This window comes from Nerophis ophidion, linkage group LG23 (genome assembly GCF_033978795.1).
Source record: "Nerophis ophidion isolate RoL-2023_Sa linkage group LG23, RoL_Noph_v1.0, whole genome shotgun sequence".
NCBI classification, from domain to species: domain Eukaryota; kingdom Metazoa; phylum Chordata; class Actinopteri; order Syngnathiformes; family Syngnathidae; genus Nerophis; species Nerophis ophidion.
Window position 1 is genome coordinate 38,047,270 of NC_084633.1, and position 20,780 is coordinate 38,068,049.

Consider the following 20,780-nt stretch of genomic DNA (forward strand, 5'->3'; position numbering starts at 1 on the left):
TGTTGAAGGTGTCAAAGGCAATGGCTTCACAGCACGCCCATATTCTTGTCATCAGGATGAACTCAAATTGGATATTCGCGAGAACGTTGGCGGCTCCAATTGTCTTCATTACTCTGTGAGACAGGTTTAAATAGCTCTGTGAGTGGAAAAGGTAGCCGAACTCTGATGTATTTCAGCGGGCGGCTGCAGTTCTGTTTTAATGTTGGTTCGGGTGGACGGCGGGTGGATGACGACTCTGGTGATACGGTTGCGGATGATATAATTGCCTATCCGCGCATCTCTAGTTGACAGTGTGGCGCATATTTGTAACAGTGTTAAAGTCGTTCGTACGGCCACCCTCAGTGTGACCTGTACGGCTGTTGACCAAGTATGCTTTGCATTCACTTGTGTGTATGAAAAGCCGTAGATATTATGTGATTGGGCCGGCACGCAAAGGCAGTGCCTTTAAGGTGTATCTGCGCTCTGTACTTCTCCCTACGTCCGTGTACCACTCCTTACAGCGGCGTTTTAAAAAGTCATACATTTGACTTTATGAAACCGTTACCTGTAATTTCCGATATTACATTTTAAAGCATTTATCGGCCGATAATATTGGCAGTCCGATATTATCGGACATCTCTAGTGTTGGCTATAATTTTACTGTATACTAATATAGTACCGCGATACTAATGAATCATATTCGGTACTATACCGCCTCTAAAAAGCCTTCTACCATCCAGCTGAGAGGCATGATTTATGATCTACGATAAACTTCCAGGGAGCAGGGAAGACCACTCGATAATGTTATTAACATTACACACAAGCACCCCCATAAATAGTTTGTCTGCGTTAGCGCATATAATAACAATATCACTAATACTTGTTAAAATTCAAGTCATGAAATGTAAATGGATTATTGTTGGCGCTTTTTTTTAATATTGGGTTTTATGGGCAGAATGGAGGACCTCCCGTTGGTTCCGCTGTAAGCAGACTTAAAAAAAAATCCATCCGTCATCATGTCTTCCATAATGATTGTCAACGATAGGCAAAATTCACCATAGAAACTGCAGTCCCCCGCCAAAATGTGTTTTGGGATAGAAATGTGAATAAAGTCTGCCCTTTCTCAGTGATGTTTTTTCAGCTGCTCAGTAGAAGTTTTGGTCAGTCCGCTTAAACACCACCTGCACTCTTCTCTTACAGAACAATGAGCCTTTAAATCCCGGTTTCCATGGATACCCACCTCACAGTCAGGTAAGTTTTATGACCATCCATGTTCAAACCATCTGCACAGAATTCTGCACTATTTCTTCTGCTACCTGCTTTATCAAACACAAATAAGAGAGATTTGTAGGTAGTAACATGTTCATTTAGGCCTGCGTATTAGGCGTGTCAGGGGAAAAAAAGTTTTTAATTAATCACAATAATTTTTTGTAATCATTTTTAAATAATTCCTAAAAATTGATAATACAGAAATATGTTTTTTTTCAATGTGTCCCGTCCAGCCACTGAGACAGATCATATAGTTGATGTAGATCAGTGTTTTTCAACCTTTTTTGAGCCAAGGCACATTTTTTTCGTTGAAAAAATCCAGAAGCACACCACCAGCAGAAATCATTAAAAAACGAAACTCGGTTGACAGTAAAAAGTCGTTGTCGCAATTGTTTTATACGACTTTAAAGCATAACCAAACATGCATTACTATAGCTTTTGTCTCAAAGTAGGGGTATTGTCACGACCTTTCACATCACGTCGTGATTTATTTTGAGTTTTTTGCTGTTTTCCAGTGTGTAGTGTTTTAGTTCTTGTCTTGCGCTCCTATTTTCTCTTTTTTTTGGTATTTTCCTGTGGCAGTTTTATGTCTTTCTTCAAGCGATATTTCCCGCATCTACATTGTTTTAGCAATTAGGAATATTTCAGTTGTTTTTATCCTTCTTTGTGGGGACATTGTTGATTGTCATGTAAGTCTTTGCAGTCGTCCAGCATTCTGTTTTTGTTTACTTTGTAACCAGTTCCAGTTTTAGTTTCGTTTTGCATAGCCTTCCCTAAGGTTCAATGCCTTTTTCTTTGGAGAATTCACCTTTTGTTTATTTTTGGTTTAAGCATTAGGCAGCTTTTTACCTGCATGCTGCCCCCCACTGTTTCCGACATCTACAAAGCAATTAGCTACCATGCTACTTAAGAGTGTAAGAGTATTACACGGTTACTCTGCCAAGCTCGAGACAGCACCGACACTCAACAACAACACATAATTTACAGACAGTAATTACTGGTTTGCAATAAGTATTTTTAACCCAAACAGGTGAAATTAGATAATCTCCCACGGCACACCAGACTGTGTTTCATGGCACACTAGTGTGCCGCGGCACAGTGCTTGAAAAACACTGATGTAGATGATCTATATCTGCTGTACACATTGACTTTAGTGTTGCCCTATTTGTGTTTGACTTTATTTATTGTTTGCCTAGAATTGTATTCAAAACAACACAAAGGAAGCTGAGCTGCTAACAGTGGAATTCTCCACTGGAGTTTGGAGCAACACTAGGGGTGTCAAACATTTATTTTCGAATGAATTGCAATTCTTATTTGTAACAATTCCTAATCCATTTAAAAAAAAAAAAAAAAACGATTAAAAAATATATGGAAATAAATAAATAAAAAGTAGTTTTGTTTTTTTTCTAAATCTGTCCTGTCCAGGCCACTCAGACAAATCATATTGCTGATTTTATATTGTTCTATTGTTTATATTTTTAAATATAAAAATAAAACTATAAAAAAATACCAACATATATTCAGAATTTCTTTTTTAAATTATTTATATAGTAGGGGTGTCAAAAATGTAATTCTCAAAGTATTCGCAATTCTTAATCGATTAAAAAAAAAAAAAAATCGATTAAAAAATTAATTAAAAGTTGTTGTTTTTCCTATTAATCTGTCTTGTCCAGCCACTCAGACAAATCATATTGTTGATTATATGTTGTCATACATTTTTAAATATAAAACTATAAAAAAATATCAACATATATTCAGAAAAAATTGTTTTGAAAATTATTTATATGCTCGGGGTGTCAAAAAATTGGATTCTCAAATTAGTCGCAATTCTTAATCGATTAAAAAAAAAAAAGTATTAAAAAATTTATAGATAAAAAGTTGTTGTTTTTTTCTTAAATCTGTCCTGTCCAACCACTCAGACAAATCATATTGTTGATTTTATATTGTCATACATTTTGAAATATAATAGTAAAACTATGAAAAAATATCAACATATATTCAGAAAAAAATGTTCTGAAAATTAATTCTATATTAGGGGTGTCAAAAAATAGATTTCTCAAATTATTCGCAATTCTTCATCGATAAAAAAAATAAAATCCTTTTTTATTTATTTATAACATTTTTCTCCCCCTAATCTGTCCTGTCCAGCCTCTTGGGCCAAATCCTATAGTAGATGTAGCTCAGGCGAGCTACTTTTCAATTGACCAAGTCGAGGGGATCTACCTCATTAATGTATATAATGTATATGTATTTATTTATGAAAGAGACATTTTTGTTAACAAGTTAAAGGTGTTTAATGATAATACAAGCATGTTTAACCCATATGGATTATTTTCTTTTATGGAGACAAGAATATAAGTGGTTGTATTACCTTATTCTGATGACTTGCATTGATTGGAATCAGACAGCAGTGATGATAGCCTCCACATTTTTAAATGGAGGAGAAAAAACAGTCCTCCTTTTTGTCCAATACCACATGAAAGTGGTTGGTTTTTGGCATCTTTTTTGTCCAGCTTCCATACTCCTTTTTATACACTTTACAAGTAATACATTGGCGGAAAACTCCGTAGCTTGCTAGCTTGTGCACGCCAGCTTTCTGAGACGCTTAATGTGTTAGTGCAGGCAGGATGAAGCAGCGCTTTTATTGCAAAGACAGGAACTGCGCAGACTGTCTTTAGAGTTTTGACGGAAGGTACGGCGTGAGAGTCTGTTGAAATAAAAAGTTTTTTTTTGCCTTCCTGTCGGTCATTTTTTCTTATTAATGATCTGGCAGCTGCTAGCGTCATCTCACAAGACCCTCGGCTGCCGTGAATGTCAATCAAGAGACAAAAGTGATGTCTTGGTGAAGATTGACGATGTCTAATTTTTAGGTCTATTTTTTTAATGCCTGGCCGGCGATCGACCGGTAGTTTGCGATCGACGTAATGGGCACCCCCGATGTAGATGATCTACATTTGCTGTACACATTGACTTTAGACAAGAGAAGTGTTTAATACTTCTCTTGTTGCCTTATTTGTGTTTGACTTTATTACATGTTTGGTAGAATTGTATTGAAAAAAAAAAAAACAGTTTTATTCTAAGTAAAATAGGAATGTATCAGAGGTGTTGTCTATTTAAAGGGGAACATTATCACAATTTCAAAAGGGTTAAAAACAATAAAAATCAGTTCCCAGTGGCTTGTTGTATTTTTTGAATTTTTTTTTCAAAATTTTACCGGTCCCGGAATATCCCTAAATAAAGCTTTAAAGTGCCTTATTTTCGCTATCTTCGAAACCACTATCCATTTCCCTGTGACGTCATAAAGTGCTGCCAATACAAACAACATGGCGGTTACCACAGCAAGATATAGCGACCTTAGCTCGGATTCAGACTCGGATTTCAGCGGCTTAAGCGATTCAACAGATTACGCATGTATTGAAACAGATGGTCGGAGTATGGAGGCAGATAGCGAAAACGAAATTGTAGAAAAAAATTTAAGCTATTGAGCGAATAGCTATTTACGCTATTCGGCCATAGCGTGGGTGTACCTAATGAATTGGCGCATTGCATGGCTGCCTTATTAGCATCGCCGGTAATATATGCGGACCAAACGATCAGGACTTTCACATCTTGTGACACTGGAGCAACTTAAATCCGTCGATTGGTAAGTGTTTGTTTCGCATTAAATGTGTGGGTATCTAGTTTCAAATGTACATACAGCTAGCGTAAATAGCATGTTAGCATCGATTAGCATAGCATGTTAGCATCGATTAGCTGGCAGTCATGCCGTGACCAAATATGTCTGATTAGCACATAAGTCAACAACATCAACAAAACTCACCTTTGTGATTTCGTTGACTTAATCGTTGCAGATGCATCTGCAGGTTATTCATACATCTCTGTGCCATGTCTGTCTTAGCATCGCCGGTCAAATGTGAAGACACTCTGGCAAATTCAATGGGGGTCTGGCGGCAGATTTCTTGCCAGTGGTGCAACTTGAATCCCTCCCTGTTAGTGTTGTTACACCCTCCGACAACACACCGACGAGGCATGATGTCTCCAAGGTTCCAAAAAATAGTCGAAAAAACGGAAAATAACAGAGTTGTGACCCGGTGTTTGTAATGTGAAAATGAAAATGGCGGGTGTGTTACCTCGGTGACGTCACGTTCTGACGTCATCGCTAAAAGACCGATAAACAGAAAGGCGTTTAATTTGCCAAAATTCACCCATTTAGAGTTTGGAAATCGGTTAAAAAATACATGGTCTTTTTCCTGCACCATCAAGGTATATATTGACGCTTGCATAGGTCTGGTGATAATGTTCCCCTTTAATGGAGGAATATAGTCCATCCTAGAACTCGCACCCAAGAAAGTTTTGATTTGGTATCAAGAATCGTTTTAAATTCTGGCTGTAATTGTGACCCCCGAGACTGGTTTGGTGCCCACAGACATGACTGTGGTGCTCTAGCAGAATGTGGTATTGATTGAAGTCAGGCAGGAGTTATTCAACTGAGCCAGATGTTGCTTGCTCCAAAATGGTGCTGCAGGAACGGAAGTGCTTGTGGTGGAGCTCCTCTTTCAAAGACCTGACTGACCCTGGGAAAGCACAGCCTCTCTCCTCCTCTTTTAGAATGACAACTACACTACTTTTTGATGATCCACTCTACACCATTTGAAGCATTGCTGTTCCTAACGCTGACAGCAGTTCTCCTATAGCGCTCCACTGAAAATACATCTGCACTTTCTATTCGGGTCTGCTGTGTGTGTGTCTGGGCTGTGCACCTTACTGCCGGTGCCACAGGAGGGAAGTGTTGGTCTGCTTCTCCTCCTTGGGAAATGTCCTTTTCCTCCCCCACCTCTACTCACATACTTCTCCTTTCTGGGAGCACATCTCTCCCACAGTCTGCTGCAGGAGCTTCAACTGGAAGATTTGACCTGTCTGGTTAAAGTTAAAAAAACAAATTGACTCTGTACGTTTGATTGTTGACATGAAACCATAGCTAATTGTATTTACAATCTGCAAAGTATGTGGAAATACTGTCTAAACATCAGAAAAAGACATCAATTCAGTCAGCCGTTTTGAATATTCCGCTCCGAATACGTTCGGCTATTTTTGGAGAGTGACATCATGTTCTGCACTCTGGACCATATTATTAGGTCAGTCATTCTGGAAAATGCAAACATTTGAAAGAAATGTGCTGTTTGTCATTCTCAACCCTTATGTAGTTGACTTTGTATTTATTTGGAACATGCATGCATACAACATGATACATCACACATGCATGTAGGGCTGGAATATACTGGATATATCGCGGGTTTGTCTCTGCGATATAGAAAATGACTATATAATAAATAAATGATAAATGGGTTGTACTTGTATAGCGCTTTTCTACCTTCAAGGTACTCAAAGCGCTTTGACACTACTTCCACATTTACCCATTCACACACACATTCACACACTGATGGAGGGAGCTGCCATGCAAGGCGCCAACCAGCACCCATCAGGAGCAAGGGTGAAGTGTCTTGCTCAGGACACAACGGACGTGACGAGGTTGGTACTAGGTGGGATCTGAACCAGGGACCCTCGGGTTGCGCACAGCAACTCTCCCACTGCGCTACGCCACGCCATATGGTGATATTGGCGTATCGCTTCTCACGCAGTTGCTTTTAGCTGCTGGCATTACACTACAGGCCCTTCTAACCCTTTCTTGATTCTCCTTCTCACTAGGGTTGGGTATCGAGTATCAATTGGAACCGGGACTAACTTTCCTATTCTCCCTGAATCATTCAAAAGTTTAAATTTCGATTCCTAGTTTCGATACCCAGTCCGCCGACCGGAAAGAAATAATAAGTCCGCCGACCCGGAAGAAGAAGCCGCTGAACACCAACGAAGAAGCGCCCACCGCCGGAAGTGTTAGCACAGCCGAGCCTATAATTTATGATATTTATATTCAAGTTCATAGATTTGATATTTATATTCTAGTTGAAAACAGCCCTGTGAGGAATTTATTGTAAAGTTCATAAAAAGTTAATAGAATTAAAATTGATGGAGAATGTCAGACTATTTCATTCAGAAAGACTGTAGGTTAGTTAGCTCATTTAAAATATCCAAAACTTTTTTTGACCCTGCCTTTTTTTTTTTTTTTTTTTTTTTTTAAAGAAAGAATCGGAATTGAGAATCCTCAGGAATCGGAATCGAAACAAAGAATCGGAATCGGAATTGTTTGAATTCAAACGATACCCAACCCTACTTCTCACTGAGACATAAAACAAGCGCACATTCTTACATACGTCACATACTGTCAGGCGTGCAACGTCATACACCCTCGCCGAGCAGAGAGGTAGCGGCATGGGTAAAGTTAGCTGTCGTGCTAGCGGTGTGGTGCAAGTGGTAATACGAGTGAAAGAAGGTAAATGGTAAATGGGTTATACTTGTATAGCGCTTTTCTACCTTCAAGGTACTCAAAGCGCTTTGACACTATTTCCACATTCACCCGTTCACACACACTGATGGCGGAAGCTGCCATGCAAGGCACAAACCAGGACCCATCAGGAGCAAGTGTGAAGTGTCTTGCTCAAGGACACAACGGACTTGACGAGGTTGGTATAAAGCTGGGGATTGAACCAGGAACCCTCAGGTTGCTGGCACGGCCACTCTCCCAACCGCGCCACGCCGGTTGGGAGAGTCTGGTAACAAATGAAGGAAGAATTAATTCCAAGAAAAACAGCACAGGGTCCATCGTCTGGCTTTGGTTTGGCTTCAAGCAGGAAGATGTTGAACATCCATCCATTTCCCACTGCTTTTTCCATTAGGGGTCGCAGGGGGTGCTGGAGCCTATCCCAGCTGCATTCGGTTGGAAGGCGGGGTACACCCTTGACAAGTTGCCACCTCATCACAGGGCCAACACGGATAGACTGACAACACAGACAACCGCTACACAATATAATGCCCTAATACCCTACTGTGCAATACTACCCTTCGAGTGCAATACGTCCGTCACTGATTGTTATTTATTACTTCGGTACTCCTGTCTTGCTCTGTATATTGTACAGTATTTGTATTTTGTACTTCTATAGTGTTTTGTATATTGTACAGAATTGCTTATTATTTTTATTGGATAGTAGTCTGTTTATTTCAATTGTTAGTTTTTCCTTTTTACCTCTTATGTCATTTATTTCACCCCATATTTGTTCCCACTACCGCACCTTAAGTTGGAGTCTTTAATCTCGTTATATGCAAATATAATGACAATAAAGTTCATTCTATTCTATTCTAACATTCACACACTAGGGCTAGTTTAGTGATGCCAATCAACCTATCCCCAGGTGCATGTTTTTGGCGGTGGGAGGAAACCGGAGTACCCGGTGGGAACCCACGCAGTCACGGGGAGAACATGCAAACTCCACACAGAAAGATCCCGAGCCCGGGATTGAACCGAGGACTACTCAGGACCTTCGTATTGTGATGTGTTAAGTATGCGGCAAAAGCGTTGCTACAAAAAGTAGCATTACTGCTAATATGTAGTATCATTTGAAAAGTCACCCGCTAGAGAATGAAGAGTGCTTGAAACTCTGCATGTCAACGTCTTCGTTCGGTGCCACACCAACAAAATGCCCAAGCAACCACTTCCACATCAACAGCTTATGAAACAAATAGTCTACAACAGAAGGATATAACGTCCGCAGGAACCTACCACATAACAAAGGACATACACTATTTGATTTCCTACTATTGGTTCCACTATTGGTTTCATTCCTCGTCCAATCACAGTGTTCCCTCGCTACGACACGGTTCACCTTACACGGCTTCGCTGTTACACAGATTTTTTTATTGGCATCACCTTTTACAGCATATGAATGCGCATTGTTTTCTGCGTCCTGATTCGCTAAAGGACTGTAGTCCACTACATCAATCGTCTTCATGCCGTGTGCCCTGTACAGTACAGAATGCATACTGTGGTGGGGGAAATAATCCTCAACACATTTTAAATATGGAGGAGACAGGATTATTTTGTCAACGAATGCCCTCTCGAACCTTTATACAGCAAGATGGAGCCAAAAGCGCAGGATTTAAGGTCCAAAAAGATGGTGTGACTCTGGTTATTAAAGTTAAAGTAGCAATGATTGTTACACACACACACACACACACACACACTGGGTGTGGCCAAATTATTCTCTGCATTTGACCCATCACCCTTGTTCAGCCCCTAGGAGGTGCGGTGAGGGGAGCAGTGGGCTAATCATTTTTGCTGATTTAACCCCCAATTCCAAGCCTTGATGCTGAGTGATAAGCAGGGAGGTAACGGTTACCATTTTTATAGTCTTTGGTATGACTCGGCCGGGGTTTTAAGTGTTGAAATGCTGATTAAAGCCAGGCTTATTTATAGGTCAAAAAATCCTAGCGCTCTAAAAAACAGGTTATGATCTTTAATTTCATTCTTTAGTATTTACTGTACTTATCTTTTTGAATCTACCAAGGTTTGAAGTTTGAGAGTGTTTAAACGAGAGAAATGTGAGAAAATGTTAATGCCTGTATGAGAAAAGTTTACAAAGTGTGTGGTTAGGGGTTTTACAGCCTTAAAACATACTGTACAGTAGGGCTGGGCGATATGGCTTTTTATTAATACCGTATTTCCCTGAATAGCCGCCGGGGCGCTAATTAATTTTAAAACCTCTTCTCACTCCTGCGCTTATTCAAACCATGCGGTAAAAGTAAGCAGGCGCCAATAATTTTAAAACCTCTTCTCACCCCTGCGCTTACCAGTGGCATGTAGTAAATAATTGAGTGTGATTAAAAAAATAATAATAAGAAGAAAAAATTATTCTGCGTCCGTGGCCCGGTGGTTGGGGTCCACTCTTCTACATCATGTCATCGTGCCCACCTTTACACCATGCTGTCTGCGTGCCGGCCGGACGCATGCATTTCGCTGCTTCATACACGCGATTGCAATGCATACTTGGTCAACAGCCATACCTTTTACACTGGTGTTTGTGATATAAACAACTTTAAAACTCTTACTAATATGCACCACACTCTGTGAACCCACACCAAGAGAGCATTGGCTCTGTGGCACATTATAAACACAGCATAGGGATTACCCATAATGCCGTGTATCCGTGACTCTTTGGAAATTACGGCAGGGGAAGCGTCACTCGTGACATCACGTATTTGACCCGGCGGTAAAAGTAAGCATGCGCTTATCAATTTGGGGAATGAGTTTTACTCGGCTGTAATTAAAGGCAGGCGCATATCACGTGACCGGCGGCTATTCAAGGAAATACGGTATGTGGATATTTTTAGGCCATGTCACGATACAGCATATATATGTGGATATTTTGCCTTAGCCTTGAATGAACACTTGATGCATATAATGACAGCAGTATGATGATTTTATCTGTCTACATTAAAACATTCTTCTTCATACTGCATTCATATATGCTACTTTTGAACTTTCATGCAGAAAGAGAAATCACAACTAAAAGTGTATTTATTAAACAGTTACTAAGCAGTGGCACAAACATTCATGTCATCTCCAAACAGAAAGTGCAAGATTGTCAGAGACATTTTAAAACAAGCTATGAGTGCACTTTTGTGCATGATGTCACTAAGATGACATATCAAAACAACACTGAATTAAAGTGCACTCTATGTACAGAACGCCACTACAATAGTTTAAAACAAATAAAGTGCACTCTTGTGCATGATGTCACACACGATATTTCAATAACTGTCACATAAAAATGAGCCGCATAATAGGACACAGATTTCACTTAAAACGGGTATTTTTGGAACGTAAACCCCGCGTTAAAGGGGAACATTATCACAATTTCAAAAGGGTTAAAAACAATAAAAATCAGTTCCCAGTGGCATGTTCTATTTTTTGAAGTTTTTTTCTAAATTTTACCGGTCTCCGAATATCCCTAAAAAAGTTTTAAAGTGCTTGATTTTCGCTATTTGCGATGCCACTATCCATTTCCCTGTGACGTCACACAGTGCTGCCAATGTAAACAAACAATGGCGAATACCACTGCAAGATATAGCGACATTAGCTCGGATTCAGACTCGGATTTCAGCGGCCTAAGCGATTCAACAGATTATGAATGTATTGAAACACATGGTTGGAGTATGAAAGTATTGAAGAAGAAACTGAAGCTATTGAGCGAATAGCTATTGACGCTATTCATAGCCATAGCATGGCCGAATAGCTGCGTTAGCATCGCCGGTAAAATGTGCGGACCAAACTATCAGGACTTTTGCATCTCTTGACACTGGAGCAACTTAAATCCGTTGATTGGTAAGTGTTTTTTTCGCATTAAAAGTGGGTGGAAGGAAACGTAATATAGTTGCAAATGCATCTGCAGGTTATCCATACATCTCTGTGCCATGTCTGCTTTAGCACCGCCGGTAAATAGCATGTTAGCATCGATTAGTATAGCATGTTAGCATCGATTAGCTGACAGTCAACATCAACAAAACTCACCTTTGTGATTACTGTGACTTTATCGTTACAAATGCAACTGCAGGTTATCGATACATGTCCGTGCCATGTCTGCTTTAGCACCGCCGGCAAATAGCATGTTAGCGCCGATTAGCGTAGCATGTTAGCATCGATTAACTGGCACTCACGCCGCGACTAGATATGTCTGATTAGCAAATAAGTCAACATCAACAAAACTCACCTTCGTGATTTCGTTGAATTTATCATTGCAAGTGCATCTGCAGGTTATCCATACATCTCTGTGCCATGTCTGCTTTAGCACCGCCGGTAAATAGCATGTTAGCGTCGATTAGCGTAGCATGTTAGCATCGATTAACTGGCACTCACGCCGCGACTAGATATGTCTGATTAGCAAATAAGTCAACATCAACAAAACTCACCTTTGTGATTTCGTTGAATTTATCATTGCAAGTGCATCTGCAGGTTATCCATACATCTCTGTGCCATGTCTGCTTTAGCACCGCCGGTAAATAGCATGTTAGCGTCGATTAGCGTAGCATGTTAGCATCGATGAACTGGCACTCACGCCGCGACTAGATATGTCTGATTAGCAAATAAGTCAACATCAACAAAACTCACCTTCGTGATTTCGTTGAATTTATCATTGCAAGTGCATCTGCAGGTTATCCATACATCTCTGTGCCATGTCTGTCATCGCCAGTAAAATGTGGAGCCACTTTGGTACATTCAATGGGGGTCTGGCGGCAGACACTTTGGCATCTTCGGGCCAGTGGTGCAACTTGAATCCCTCCCTGTTAGTGTTGTTACACCCTCCGACAACACACCGACGAGGCTTGATGTCTCCAAGGTTCCAAAAAATAGTCGAAAAAACGGCAAACAACAAAGCTGAGACCCAATGTTTACAATGGGTTGAAAATGAAAATGGCGGCTGTATTACCTCGGCGACGTCACATTCTGACGTCATCCCCTCCAGAGCGATAAACAGAAAGGCGTTTAATTCGCCAAAATTCACCCATTTAGAGTTCGGAAATCGGTTAAAAAAATACATGGTCTTTTTTCTGCACCATCAAGGTATATATTGACGCTTAGATAGGTCTGCTGATAATGTTCCCCTTGAAAGGAGGGAACACTTTTTTAAGACGACTCCTGCTGGCTGTTTGCCAATGTGGCCTGCTGGGGCAGTGAGGAGATTGCTGTCTTACAGCGCATGTTGAACAGGCTTCCACGTGAGCGTGCTCCCAGCCATTTCTATCGTACGGACATATTCCGGAAGATTATTGTGTTGCGTATTTTTGAATGAAAGCTTATTGATGATGTGTTTGTGGAAGGAAGCCCCCGTGCGAGCCAACTGCTGACTGCACATCTGTGTGTACATATGTGTTTGCCACTCTTTATCACCCAGTCAGGCTGTGTGCTTAATCCTCATTCATCCTCTCATCCTCCTCACTTACAGCCCTAATCCTGTCATCCCTCACTGTTTTTTCCCCCCCACTCATCCCTTTATCTCTTTATCCTGTTATCTGCCCGTGGCATCCACCGGGCCCATTGTCCGGGACTCCATCCCAGAACTCCCCCTGCCCTGCCCTCCTCCCATCTCCCTGGACCCGCTTCCAGCCAGACTCAGCAGATGTCTGAAAGCTTGGCACCGCAGAGCTCCATCCCTCCCTCCTGAAAGTGCACTCTCATCCCTTCAGCCCAACAGTGTTTAGACGTGCACAGCCTCCTCCACAACAAAGTGCTGCATTGCAGTGCCGTGGTAGAGGTTCCTGTTCAGCTTTTCAAGTGGAATCACGACCCGGTATTCCCTCGTTTTTTTTTTTTTCCCTCCTTCTTTTTTCTGTGTTTTGAAAGCGGCTCCGGCTCGTAGCTCACCCACGCAGCTGCCGGTCTTTCGGACGGCCTCGTAGCTACGGCTGCTTTTTGGAGCTGACGAGCTGTCAGGCAATAAATAAATCATCTAAAAAAGCTGCAGTGCAGTGGGGGTTGCCTTCTGTACTCGCACGCTGCCAAGGCAGCCTTTTCTCGCCTCCCGTTTGAGAAGACGTCCCCTTGCCGATCTCAGCCCGAGCAGGGTTTAGACCGTGGATGCTTGGACGCAGTGGCGGAACCCGGAAGTTTAAAAGAGAGGCGGGAAGAAGAGCAGTGTAACGCGAGAGACGGCGACGGAGGAGAGAGTGAGATAGCGGGGCTGTCAGGAGTGGAGAGACGCTTATAGGCCCGAGGGGAATTAGAGCGGCAGAGCCGGCCGCTGAGACGGAAGGTGGGGGTGAAGGCAGAGTGACAGGCAGACGAGGCTGGCGCCTTGGAGGAGCAACACCGGCAAGGGGAAGGGGGAGCGCTTGAATGTGCGAGACGGACCTTGACTGAAGCCGCCGTCAGCCCATGGTCCTGGAGCACCCAGGAGCCGGGGTGGAGGTCGACACGCACCAGGAGGGGGAGGCCAGGGGGAGCGTGGAAGCCGAGAGCTGGTCAAGAGTTGTCCTGCCAGGTCAGGCCATGATGGGACTGTACTACCCAAACACCCTGCTGGTGAGTTCTTTAACAACCGGGGACAAATGCATGTACCTTTGCAATTAGCCGCTCTACCAGGGGAGTGGCATCATGGCTCCTCAACAGGTGCTAGCATTCTTTGCAACTTGACATTGCACTTAGGGCTGGGCGATATTGGCTTTTACTAATATCGCAATATTTTTAGGCCATACTGCGATATACGATATATATTAGGATATTTTGCCTTGGCCTTGAATGAACACTTGATACATATAATGACAGCAGTATGATGATTCTATGTGTCTACATTCAAACATTCTTCTTCATACTGCATTCATATATGCTACTTTTAAACTTTCATGCAGAGAGGGAAATCACAACTAAGTCAATTGACCAAAATTGTATTTATTAAATACTCTTCATTCTCTCACGGGTGACTTTTTAAATGAAAGAACAAATTAATAGTGTTGCTACCTTTTTGTAGTAACACTTCTGCTGCATACTTTGCATTGATTGATTGATACTTTTATTAGTAGATTGCACAGTTCAGTACATATTCCGTACAATTGACCACTAAATGGTAACACCCCAATAAGTTTTTCAACTTGTTTAAGTCGGGGTCCACGTTAATCAATTCGTGGTACAAATGAAGAGTTCATACGCAAAAACCGATAAACGCCATTTTGATAAAGTTTAGCCCAGCCTCGGTAATATATAGTCCACCACTTATATTGTGGTATACCAAAATCAATTTGTTTGCAAATGCAGACAAATGCCGCTTTTAACGTCATTTAGTTCAGCGATTTATTGCAAAGGCCGATAAGCGCCATGGATCATTTATCACAAAAGCCGATATATCCGTTTGCCCAACCAGCGCTGCAGTACGGGATCACGTGACAAACAAAATGGCAGCGCGCTCGGACTCACTCAGTGTTGTTATCCGCGCATGAATAATTTGGAAGCTTCTCCTGTGAACACTGTTAAGCCAGCGAAAAAAACTGACCTGTTGAAGTTATTTGATGTTGGCGCTAGCACGCGTGTCCGTGAGTTTTACACCGCCGCGTTAAACGATGTTGTCGAGCATGGAGCTAATGTCGATAGCGATGATGAGTGAGCTGTTATCTGCACAGGAGTGTTTTTGAGAGGCAAACCAGGTTGAGCATTTGTGCTTGTTTTTATTAATAAAACATTGTCTTCATTGCAACACTGTTTTTTTGTTTTTTCATTTTGTGCTGAAAAGCACAAGGTAAATATGTGAGGTCACAGTTCCAAAAAAGCATGTCCGGTTAGCAAGTACGCAAAAACAATGTTCGCAGGGACAGCTACATTTATACGTACCAAGGGATCGAAACTGTTAAATAATGACGTAAAGAAATGTGAACAGTTGTTACCTTGAAATGTGGCTTTCGATAAATTTCACGTTCTGTTTTTCTCTCTATCTTTATCTTGAATATTATGCGAAATAACGACCGCAAAGAAAACGATTTTGGAGATATCTGTTTTTGCGACATATCATAATTTGGATATATCTGCTTTTGACGTAAAACCACATCAAACACTCTTATTTGAAAGCCATTCATTACATCAGCATTTCTTAAAAGTTTAGGCTTTCATGACTTGCTTATGTTGATATTAAATAAACCATTGTATGCTTGTATATGTACCGGCAACACCAGCAGGCAGAAAATCGTTAATATACAGAATCGGTCAAAATGGATTTATCTGCTTTTGCATATGAACTCTTCAAATATATACTATCAGCATAATACAGTCATCACACAGGTTAATCATCAGAGCAGGTGTAGGGAACCTATGGCTCCAGAGCCAGATGTGGCTCTTTTGATGTCTGCACCTGGCTCTCAGATAAATCTTAGCTGACATTGCTTAACATGATAAGTAATGAATAATTCTGCTGGTAGTCACAGTGTCAAAAATAACATTCAAAATATAAAACCTTCTCATGCACTTTAATCCATCCATCTGGTTTCTACCGCACCTGTTCAAGAAGTCGCATTAATTGTAAGAAGAATTTTATTTATTATTGGTTCGCTTCAGAATAACAGTGTTATTAAACAGAATAAGAGACTTATTTTATTATACTCTAAAAATGTTGGTTTTATTTAGAAAATGCACACATTTAGTTGTGTTCAGTCTTAAAAAAATATTTTATGGCTCTCACGGAAGTACTTTTTAAAATATTTGGCTTGTATGGCTCTCTCAGCCAAAAAGCTTCCCGACCCCTGCATCAGAGTATATACATTGAACAGCATCTGCTGATTATATTCCCACTTGGAACCAACCCCTATTCTTTATGTTGGGCATTTATTGTTCTTCCTCCATTTGTGATAAGTTCGTACCACCGCTCTCTCTCTGATCGGCGAGAGCTATGACGCTAGACTCGCGAGAGTATGTGACGTATGTAAGAAAGCGGGCTTGTTTTCCGTATCTGTGAGAATGAGAGACGAGGAGGAGTGAGAGAGAAACGCCTGTTGTGTGATGCACGCAGCTAAATGCAACTCGACCTGCCTCAGCTAACGGTAGCCATGCTACCGTTAGCTGAGGCGAGAGCGTGTGACGCTACACGCGCGACAGTATGTGACGTCTGTAAGAAGGCGGGCTTATTTTACGTCTCTGTAAGAAGGAGAGACGAGAAGGAGTGAGACATGCCAGTAATGTAATGCACGCAACTTAAAGGGGAACATTATCAGCAGACCTATGTAAGCGTCAATATATACCTTGATGGTGCAGAAAAAAGACCATCTATTTTTTTAACCGATTTCCGAACTCTAAATGGGTGAATTTTGGCGAATGAAACGCCTTTCTGTTTATCGAGCTGGAAGCAATGACGTCAGAATGTGACGTCGCCGAGGTAACACACCCGCCCTTTTCATTTTCAACACATTACAAACACCGGGTCTCAGCTCTTTTATTTTCCGTTTTTTTGACTATTTTTTGGAACCTTGGAGACATCATGCCTCGTCGGTGTGTTGTCGGAGGGTGTAACAACACTAACAGGGAGGGATTCAAGTTGCACCACTGGCCCGAAGATGCCAAAGTGTCTGCCGCCAGACCCCCATTGAATGTGCTGGAGTTTCTCCACATTTGACCGGCGATGCTAAGACAGACATAGCACAGAGATGTATGGATAACCTGCAGATGCATTTTCAACGATTAAGTCAACGAAATCACAAAGGTGAGTTTTGTTGATGTTGACTGCCAGCTAATCGATGCTAACATGCTATGCTAATCGATGCTAACATGCTATTTACCGGCGGTGCTAAAGCAGACATGGCACAGAGATGTATGGATAACCTGCAGATGCATTTGCAACTATATTACGTTAACCTTCCACCTACATTTAATGCGAAAAAAACACTTACCAATCGACGGATTTAAGTTGCTCCAGTGTCAAAAGATGCAAAAGTCCTGATTGTTTGGTCCGCACATTTTACCGGCCATGCTAACGCAGCTATTCGGCCATGCTATGACTATGAATTCGCTCAATAGCTTCAGTTTCTTCTTCAATACTTTCATTCTCCAACCATCTGTTTCAATACATGCGTAATCTGTTGAATCGCTTAAGTCGCTGAAATCCGAGTTTGAATCCGAGCTAATATCGCTATATCTTGCTGTGGTATTCCTATTGTTTGTTTACATTGGCAGCACTGTGTGACGTCACAGGGAAATGGATAGTGGTTTCGAAGAGATTGAAAATAAGGCACTTTAAAGCTTTATTTAGGGATATTCCGAGACCGGTAAAATTTTTTAAAAAACTTCAAAAAATACAACAAGCCACTGGGAACTGATTTTTATTGTTTTTAACCATTCTGAAACTGTAATAATGTTCCCCTTTAAAGCAACGGTGTGAGAACAAATAATCGAATATTACGATATAGCCATTTTCTATATCGCACAGAGACAAACCTGGAATATATCGTATATATCGATATATCGCCCAGCCCTAATTGCACACTAACATTGCTCTTTTAGTAGTAGCACTGTTTACATACGTCGTCGTGTACATGCTCCACTGCTCGACGCTTTGCCTCATTGATGATAGGCAGCTTTAGCTCTGTTCTAGCATGTTCTGTTCTGTTCTGGGGCCCCTTGAAGGTAGTATAAGGCCCCTCAATAACATATGTTGGCATGCATATACCTAAGTACTGGAGTGCAACATGATGTTGGCCATATAAACAATGCAACATTGACACCAGATACATTTAATACTCCTTCCTAGATAGATGGTAACAGGTGCCAAGGGGCGCACACACACACACACACACACACACACACACACACACACTTTTGTGTTGCTGACAGAGAAGGTCTGAGAGGTTTCAACAGCCATCCTCTGCATCTGTGGTATTTTGTGCCAAATATTTTGTCAGTCAAGTTCATGTTCTTAATGACTACAATAATGTTTTACTGGGTTTTATGTTCAACTCAAACCACCTCATATGTCAAATTTCCTTCAAGAACTTTCGTTCTGTATGTTTTTCTTCCCTATCTCCTTATTTTTTATTTACTGCACTATGATTAGGGAAGGTTGTTTGGATTGGGTCATAGAAGTAAACGTTACGAGTATAAATAAGAGGCAAGAACACGTGTTTTTTTTTTTTATGCATTCTAAATCATGAATAAACTTTAGCAATGGACAATGGAGCCAATAGTAGTGGCTCTATAGAGAAATGCTGTAAGTATATATGTAACGTAGTAACAGGCATATTCATAATGACATGTCATATTTTCTTTGTCAAATTGATTCCGATCATGTTAAATTGGGTTTTGTTTTAAATTGGAAAACCTAATCATATGACAAATTTCCTTCAAAAACTTTCTTTGTCTGTTTTTCTTCCCTATCTCCTTATTTTTTATTTTCTGCAACATGATTAGGGAAGGTTGATTGGATTGGGTCATAGAAATAAACGCTACGAGCATAAATAATAGACAAGAACATGTTTTTTTCTTTTTTTTATGCATTCTAAATCATAAACAAACTTAAGGAAAAGTCATCGGACAATGGAGCCAATAGTAGTTGCTTTATAGAGAAATGCTATAAGTATATATGTAACGTAGTAACAGGCACATTCATAATTACTTGTCATATTTTCTCCGTCAAATTGATTACGATCATGTTAAATTGGGTTTCATTTTAAATTGGAAAACCTAATCATATGTCAAATTTCCTTCAAGAACTTTCTTTCCATCTGTTCTTATTCCCTATCTCCTTATTTTTTATTTTCTGCACCATGATTAGGGAAGGTTCTTTGGATTGGGTCATAGCAGTAAACATTACAGGTATAAATAATAGACAAAAACACATGTGTTTTTCTTATTTTTTTATGCATTCTAAATCAAAAACAAACTTTAGCAAATGTCAGAGCCAATAGTAGTCGCTCTATAGAGAAATGCTATAAGTATATATGTAACGTACTAACAGGCACATTCATAATTACATATCATATTTTCTCCGTCAATTTGATTACGATCATGTTAAATTGGGTTTCATTTTAAACTGGAAAACCTAATCATGTGTCAAATTTCCTTCAAGTACTTTCTTTCCGTCTGTTTTTATTCCCTATCTCCTTATTTTTTATTTTCTGCACTATGATTAGGGAAGGTTGTTTGGATTGGGTCATAGAAGTAAACATTACGAGTATAAATAATAGACAAAAACACATGTGTTTTTCTTATTTTTTTATGCATTCTAAATCAAAAACAAACTTTAGCAAATGTCAGAGCCAATAGTAGTCGCTCTATAGAGAAATGCTATAAGTATATATGTAACGTAGTAACAGGCACATTCATAATTACATGTCATATTTTCTCTGTCAATTTGATTACGATCATGTTAAATTGGGTTTCATTTTAAACTGGAAAACCTAATCATGTGTCAAATTTCCTTCAAGTACTTTCTTTCCGTCTGTTTTTATTCCCTATCTCCTTATTTTTTATTTTCTGCACCATGATTAGGGAAGGTTGTTTGGATTGGATCATAGCAGTAAACGTTACAAGTATAAATAATAGACAAGAACACGTGTTTTTCTTATTTTTTTATGCATTGTAAATCAAAAATAAAACTTTAGCAAATGTCGGAGCCAATAGTAGTCGCTCTATAGAGAAATGCTATAAGTATATATGTAACGTACTAACAGGAATATTCATAATTACATGTCATATTTTCTCCGTCAAATTGATTACGATCATGTTAAATTGGGTTTCGTTTTAAACTGGAAAACCTAATCATATGTCAAATTTCCTTCAAGTACTTTCTTTCTGTCTGTTTTTATTCCCTATCTCCTTATTTTTCATTTATTGCACCATGATGAAGGAAGGTTGTTTGGATCGGGTCGTAGAAGTAAACGCTACAAGTATAGATAATAGACAAGAACACGTGTGTTTATCTTCTTTTTATGCATTCTAAATCATAAATAAACTTTAGCAAAAGTCAGTTAACAATGAAGCCAATAGTAGTGGCTCTATAGAGAAATGCTGCAAGTATATATGTGACGTAGTAACAGGCACATGCATAATAACGTCATATTTTCTCTGTCGAATTGATAACGATCATGTTGAATTGGGTTTCATTTTAAACTGGAAAACC

The 20,780-nt window shown here is 40.2% G+C and overlaps 1 protein-coding gene across 16 annotated transcripts in view; it reads left to right on the forward strand.

Annotated features, from left to right (window-relative positions):
* LOC133541212 (RNA binding protein fox-1 homolog 2-like) overlaps positions 1-20,780 on the forward strand; it is a 176,455-nt gene that overhangs the window by 40,232 nt on the left and 115,443 nt on the right. For 15 of the 16 annotated variants that reach the window (XM_061884408.1, XM_061884419.1, XM_061884420.1 and 12 more), the window contains one exon: positions 1,180-1,230. In XM_061884408.1, coding sequence (XP_061740392.1) covers positions 1,180-1,230 — 51 coding nt within the window. Of the gene's footprint in view, positions 1-1,179; positions 1,231-13,534; positions 14,216-20,780 lie in introns of those variants that run through there. The other variant, XM_061884422.1, reaches the window with a different exon arrangement.